This window comes from Lucilia cuprina, chromosome 3, assembly GCF_022045245.1.
Source record: "Lucilia cuprina isolate Lc7/37 chromosome 3, ASM2204524v1, whole genome shotgun sequence".
Taxonomy (NCBI): Eukaryota; Metazoa; Arthropoda; class Insecta; order Diptera; family Calliphoridae; genus Lucilia; species Lucilia cuprina.
In genome coordinates this window covers 32,066,691-32,074,453 of record NC_060951.1, presented here as the reverse complement: position 1 = coordinate 32,074,453, position 7,763 = coordinate 32,066,691, and the positions used below count along the sequence as shown (strand labels likewise).

The 7,763-nt window shown below is 29.9% G+C and overlaps 1 protein-coding gene across 1 annotated transcript; it reads left to right on the top strand.

The window, feature by feature from the left end:
• The first annotated feature begins 726 nt into the window (after window positions 1-726).
• On the top strand, window positions 727-3,712 carry LOC111683037 (uncharacterized protein DDB_G0271670-like). The gene is made up of 2 exons (XM_023445069.2): window positions 727-964; window positions 2,175-3,712. Exons 1-2 carry the CDS (start codon window positions 853-855, stop codon window positions 3,329-3,331), a joined length of 1,269 nt encoding a protein of 422 aa, XP_023300837.2. The 5' UTR covers window positions 727-852; the 3' UTR covers window positions 3,332-3,712.
• The last annotated feature ends 4,051 nt before the right edge of the window (window positions 3,713-7,763 follow it).

The window sequence follows — 7,763 nt, the reverse complement described above, 5'->3', positions numbered from 1 at the left end:
GGTGGAATAGTCTAGACTATATAATAAACTGTAGACTAGAATAAAGACTCGACTATAGCCTAGATTATAGACTAGACTATAGACATACTATTGTCCAGATTAGTTTAAAAATTGTCCAGACTATAGATAATACCACAGTCCAAACTAGTCCATAAGCAATATTTTATTATAGCCCTAGGCTGTAAAATACACTTGCGTTGAGGCTATAGTCTACTCTACAGTTCTGAGTCTGTAGTGTTGGCCATAGGCTATATTTATGTATAGTCTATTCTCTAATCTAAAATCTTGATTATAATTTAAACTTAATAATGCAATAATATAGAGAACAAAAAATATATTTTAGCCAAATAAACACGATCTGCCCCACTGTGCAAACTTTTAAATTAGACATCTTTCTACTTATGCGTTAGGTACTTTTACTGCCTATTGTTGTTGTATTCATACATTCTTTGTATATTCTAGGTTTATAGTTATTCTTGTGTGATGATCAGTATCATTAGTCCGTGTTGTTGTTGTTGCTTTAAGCCACGATCATCACAACGACCGCTAAATAAAAAACTTGTTAATTTGTGAAAGAAGAGGAACGATAAAAAAGAAGAGTTTAAACCAAAAAAAGAGGAAGAAAACCTACAATAAAAACTTACTTTATAATAGTTTAACACACATACAGGAATACCTGAGTGTGTATTGATTTTATAAATTTATGCTTAAGAATGTCTCTAAGAAGAAGATATAGTCAGTTTGAAACCAAACACCGGTCAATAAAGTTGTATCGATTTTAAAACGAACATTTTTTTATAAATAAAAACGAAAAACTTAAAAAAAAAATAAAACAAAATAAATAAAACGAAAATGCGTATCTTGTCCATTTGTTGTTCGGTGCTGTTAATCACCATGTGCATCATTATGCAACAGCAGAGTGTTGAAGCAAAACCTTTTATATTTAAGTTCTTTTTGCCACAAGGTAAGAAGATGTGAATGCATTCAATGCAGCGAATAAAGGAATCAATTGTGGTTGAAACGAAGAAGAAAACAAGAAAACAATTAATATATTGAATTGGAAAAAAAATACTTAAAACCTTTAGTGAAATATTTTACATAAGTACGAAGTTAATTGAAATAAATGGACTCAAAAAATACTTAAGACCTTAATTAACAAAAGTGCTAAATTTTTGAAGGAAATTAATATTGAAGGAAAAAATCTGTAATTTAATGATTCATAAATAAAAGCTGAAACTGATTATGGAAGCAAATAGGAAATGTTTTTCCGAAAGAAAATAGTCTTCCTTAGGAAGACTTTTTATATACGAAAACAATCTTCCTTAGGAAGACTTTTTCTATATGAAAACAGTCTTCCTCCTTAGGAAGACTTTTTCTATATGAAAACAGTCTTCCTCCTTAGGAAGACTTTTTCTATATGAAAACAGTCTTCCTTAGAAAGACTTTTTTTATATGAAAACAGTCTTCCTTAGGAAGACTTTTTTTTATATGAAAACAGTTGTCCTTAGGAAGATTTTTTCTATATGAAAACAGTCTTCCTTAGAAAGACTTTTTCTATATGAAAACGGTCTTCCTTAGAAAGACTTTTTCTATATGAAAACGGTCTTCCTTAGAAAGACTTTTTCTATATGAAAACAGTCTTTCTTAGGAAGACTTTTTCTATATGAAAACAGTATTCCTTAGGAAGACTTTTTCTATATGAAAACAGTCTTCCTTGGGAAGACTTTTTTTATATGAAAACGGTCTTCCTTAGGAAGACTTTTTCTATATGAAAACAGAATTTCTTAGGAAAACTTTTTCTATATGAAAACAGTCTTCCTTAGGACACACTTTTTCTATATGAAAACAGTCTTCCTTAGGACACACTTTTTCTATATGAAAACAGTCTTCCTTAGGACTCACCTTTTCTATAAGAAAACAGTCGTCCTAAGGAAGACTTTTTCTATATGAAAACAGTCGTCTTTTGGGAAACTTTTTCGATACGAAAACAGTCTTCCTGAGGAAGGCTTTCTTAAAAAGTTATTTTCTATATCAAATCCGCCTTCTTGGGAACACTTTTTCTATATGAAAACAGTTTTCTTTAAAAAGCATATATTTTAAAATCAAATAAATCAAATGAACGAGTTTTTGTAAAGTTTTTATAAAATTTTGCTCACATTGTGTTGCTATTTCAGGTCCAGCACGTACTGCTAGTTCCTCCTCTTCAACATCGTCTTCATCCTCCTCATCGTCTTCTTCATCTTCCATCTCAACTGGTATAGACTTTTCCAGCATTATAAGTACAAAAATAAATCTTTTATCCAGCCTTTTGCAATCTGGCCTTAGAAGTAGTGCTAGTGGTCTTAATATTGGCTTTAATAAATTCTTCCCTAATACTCAAGTTACCTCCACTAGAAGACCTTACACTTCTACAACTGCTACTACACCTGATGATGAGTTTGAACCAGAATCATCGACATCTTCGAGCAGTAGTGTAGACTCGAAAACTACAACTAGCACAACAACTACTACTGAATCTTCTAATTCTTTTGATTCTTCTGAAATTATTGACAAAACTGGAAGTGATAACAATTCAGGCTCTTCAAGCTCTACTGAAAGTAATGCTAATGGAGGTTCAGATAATGCTAGCAATCAAATCTGGATAACTACCGAAAAGAGTGGAGTTGATTCTACTACCGCTAAGGCAACCACCGAGAAGTCTGATAATGAGGAGACTACATCTAAGGTAACCACTGAAAAGAATGGTTATGATTATAACACTTCTAAGGTAACCACTGAAAAGTCAAGTAATGAAGATAGTGATGACTCTGCATCGAAAGTAAGCACTGAAAAGTCAGAAAATGGAGGTTATGATTACACTACTTCCAAAGTAGGCACTGAAAAGCCCAGTGGAGGTTATGCTTACACAACTTCCAAGGTAAACAGTGGTGACTCAGGAAAAGAAGGTTATGAATACACTTCATCCAGCACTCAAACTTCTACCGATAAATCAAGTAATACAGGTTATGACTATACTACTTCCAAAGTAAGCACTGAAAAGTCGGAAAATGGAGGTTATGATTACACTACTTCCAAAGTAAGCAGTGATAACTCTGGAAAGGAAGGTTATGACTATGACAAACACATTGGTGGTTATAATTACGACAACTCAAAGGTTTTACCCGATGACAGCGGTTATGAATACACCACCTCCCGAGTAACTACCTATAAACCAAATGGTTATAAATACTCAACAGTCAAAACCGGTTACAGTTATGAGAATGCAATGAGCGAAAATGAAATCTCCAATGAAATACCCACTGTCAACAATCAATATTTACCCGCTTTTTAAATTACTTAGATAGATTTTAATATTTTTCTTAAACGACAACAACAAGCCCATAATTATTGTAGTTTAAAATATGTTTTGTGATTCTGTATGGAAATTCAAGATATTTGCATGGGGTGTGGTAAAGAATTAAGTAAATATAACAAGAACTAGATATATGTTTGTATACTTAGTATTAGAGAAGTATGTTTAAGAATATGTATAATGTATGTATGTATGTTAATTTGACTTTGACGATCATCATCATTATTATGATGATCTTTATTATAATGATGAGTGTATTTAGCATATAAGCTCCATACAACATGACAAGACTTGATTTTATAATTTTTAAGTTAATAACAAATTTTTTTTAATAAATAATGTGTAAAAAAAATTAACAAATTTTGAAATGTGTTGTTTTTGATCTATTCTCCTTTGGTTTTGTTTTTTTTTGCAAACTTAATCACGCGGAAGTTTTTTTTGGTATAGATTCTCATTTAATAGGTTAATTAGTTAGTTTTTTTTAGGGGCATCTATATAATTTATCTATTATTTTGTAGTTTTTGGGTTTTTCTTTAGATTCAAGTTCAGCAAATTATTTGTTTCTGTTTAAGTTTAATTTTAATTGTTTATAAAACGTGTTGATTTTTATCGACTTTCTTGTTAAATAAAATCATATGTTTATAACAAACAAGAAGTTATAGTCATTCGAGGTCGATCATATAATACCCTACACGTGTTACAAGAATAAAATGTGATTTGGTTTTCATAAAGCATTTCAGTTGAATTGTACCTTAAGCCATTTGTTGTTGAATAAAATTGTGGACATTTAAGTCAAATTTTATAAGGACTAATGAGGCCCTATAATTATAAAGTTCAGGAGGTCATCAAGTCTATTATAGAACATGGGTTTGCCGCTTTTTGTCGACATACTAGTATATTAAACATAATTATGAACTTAAAGCCATATTCAGTTGTATGGGGCTAGGTGATATAATGGACCTAAGTTAACCAATTTCAATAGGCGTTGTCCCTGTGACAATAGAATATCATGTACCAAATTTCGTTGAATTATCTTAAAAATTGCGAACTGTAGTTTGATTACAAGGTTTTCGTGGACGGACGGACATAGTAAAATCGACTCAGAAAATGATTCTTAAATGGAATAGAATATCATGTACCAATTTTCATTGAATTATCTTCGAAAGTGTCACCTGTAGTTTGATTACATGGTTTACATGGACGGACATAGCTAAATCGACCCAGAAAATGATTCTGGGGCGATTTTTATACTTTAAGATGTGTATAGGACCAAAATTATTGTGAGTTACAAACATCAGCACAAACCCAATGTAGGATATAACAAGAATTTATAGTCGGACAAGGCTGTTCATATGTTAACCTATAGGCATTATCCTTTTGTCAAGAGAAGCACAAGGTTTACATGGACACATAGACAGACGGACGGATATACCGACTCACAAAATGATTTTGAGCCAATGGATATACATTAAGGCGTTGGACCAATATATTTAGATGTTACAAACAGCAGCACAAACCCATAGTACCCTCTCAACTATAGCAGTGTAGTGTTTAATAAATGTGGTTAAAGTTAACAACATAATTGTTTAAATCTATGATATTGTGTTATTTTAGAGATTTGATTAGTTGCTATTTGAATTTAATTAAAAATTTAGTTTTTTCTCCATAAAAATTAATCGATTAAACTAAATTTTACCAATGAAACTTTTAAACAAAGAATAAGTAAAACATTTGAGTAAATAGATATAAAATGAATTTAAAATATAGTCTGTCAAACCCGGCCATATAGTACCCTATATAAGTTATAAATAGATTTATGTTAACAGTATAGACAGACTTTTTTATTTGTCCTTAACAACCCAGCAAAAACTGTTATTACCGGGTAAGGGGTTTAAATTCTAAAATTTACTTACACAATAGCATTCTATAAGTCATTATGTTGACATGGTGATGTCAGTCCTTATTACAGTTGCTTACAAGTATGGTATTAGAAAAATCAGTCAAAACCATGTTACGGATACAGCTTCTTTATCATCAAGCACAAGCTGAATAATGAATTAGAAAGTATTTATATAACACATTATTAAATTACTTCTATGTAATAAGAACAATATGTAGTAGTCATTGAAAAGAGTTGCTTACAAGTATGTTATTAGAAAAATCAGACTGTATAAACCGTTTAGAAAAACATATAAAGTTTATATATCATCACGCAGAAGCTGATGAATTCGAAAGTATTTATATAACACATTATTAAGACGTTATTAAAGTACTTCTATGTAAAAGGAATGATATGTAGTAGTCTTTGAAAAGTACGTTAATAGGCAAGTAGCTGGGATAGTATAGTAACCAGTATATTGATTTGTCTATTGGCTAGTCTAGTCCATTGACTAACCTTTGGCCAGTCTCTTGAATAGTTTATGGACTACTCTATTGTTCAGGTTACTTACTGATCAATCAATTCACTAGTCCATATAATACACTACGTCAGTTATGTGAATATTAGAAGCAGAGATACTGGTACCCAGGATTACATATATTATGCTAGTTGAATCTATTAAAGAGTCATTTCACTAGTTCATTGATGAGTTTATTGAAATGTATATGGACAAGTCTAGTAAACAATCTATGTACAAGTCCTCCAATAGCTAGTTAATAGAACAATCTATGAACTAGTCTGTTGAGTAGTCTTTGGACTAATCTATTTACAAACATAATACACCCTTTTTTAAAAAACATTAAATGTTTAGTCCTTTCAAGACATTTTATCATTTAAATAAACAATTCTTAGTAGGGTTCTACAGTTGAAACGAAAAGTCGACTTTTCGACTTTTTGCATTTTATGAAAAGTCCATTTTTCGACTCTTTTCATTTAATTTAAAAGTCGACTTTTAGACTTTTCCACTATAAGTATTTTATAAATAGTCGACTTTTTTCGACTTTTCTACTTTTTTCGACTTGTTTCGACTTTTCGACTTTTTCGACTTTTTTCAACTTTCTTCGACCTTTTTCGACATTCAGATTTTTCGACTTTTTGTCGATTTTTCTGACTATTTTCGACTTTTTCCGACTTTTCGACTTTTTACGACTTTTCGACTTTTTTCGACTTTCTTCGACCTTTTTCGACTTATCGACTTTTTCGACATTCACACTTTTCGACTTTTATTAACAAAGTCAACTTTACGACTTTTTTCACAGACGATAGTCAATTTATCTACTTTTTTGGAACAAAATAGTCGACTTCGACTTTTTTCGACAAAAAGTCGATTGTTCTATTATTTGAAAGTCGATTTATAGAACCCTAGTTCTTAGTGATACATTTTGTATAAAAATTTGCTTTAGCCTTTAAACAAAAACCAGAATTTTTAAAAGGAATGGAAAATAACAACATATTTCTAGAATTATTTTTTAAAATGTACGTGTATGTATCTATTTAAACAATTAATGCATTTAGAATAAATTTTAAATTTAGAATAAATTTGTGCTTAACGCACAATCATTCTAACCGCAAACAAAAAATCCGTTCCCAACTCGTTTCAGTTTTACCTTGAGCCAATTATATTACTATAAGATAAACTTCTAAAAACTGGCCATAATAAAATTTTGCAAAATGACCATTTCCGTTTGTTTATTATCAAAATTTTAAAGATTTATTTATTCTAAATTTTGTCAAAAATTCACACAATTATGCTAATTATTTTATAATAATTATTATTTGAAATTATTTTCAAAATCTATTTCCTGAAACAAAAAAATTGATTTAAAAAAATGTGTCAATAGTCCGGTCGAGTGGAGGTTTTTGCACTAGTATGCAAATTATTTTTGGAACAAGTTTTCTTTTTTTTTTGTTTATTTACTGCTAAATATTCTGAATTTTAAATGAATACTATTTCTTTATTGAAATTAGTTAAATCTAAAATAGAACGCATTTTGTATTAAGTAATATAAAACAGGTATGATTGATGGAAGTGAACATTCTGTGCTACAATGTGGGTTAAAATTTGCAAGTTTTTTGGTTAGTAATAACACAGGTTATAACATATTTAAATATACTATTTTTATACATTTTCAATTTCATTTGATCAAATATTTAGAACATCTTCATAATCTTGAAGATTAACTATAAATTTAATTAAAATTTTCAGGTTTTAATGAGTAAAATTAAAAGCACAGTGGAAATTAACTAAATATTTTATGTTTAATTTAAATTTCATTCCTAATACAGTATTTCTCAGCTCAGTTATAGTTAAATTCAGTTCAGTTATTGTTAAATTCTAATTCAGTTCTAGTTCAGTTCCAGTTGAGTTCTAGTCCAGTTCTAGTTCAGTTCTAGTTTAGTTCTAGTTCAGTTCTAGTTCAGTTCTAGTTCAGTTCTAGTTCAGTTCTAGTTCAGTTCTAGTTCAGTTCTAGT

Excerpts from the sequence above, each read along its gene's own strand:
- LOC111683037 (XM_023445069.2), top strand. The coding sequence starts at position 853 with ATGCGTATCTTGTCCATTTGTTGTTCGGTGCTGTTAATCACCATGTGC. Across the intron at positions 965-2,174 it reads TAAGTTCTTTTTGCCACAAG|GTCCAGCACGTACTGCTAGT; the intron begins GTAAGAAGATGT and ends TTGCTATTTCAG.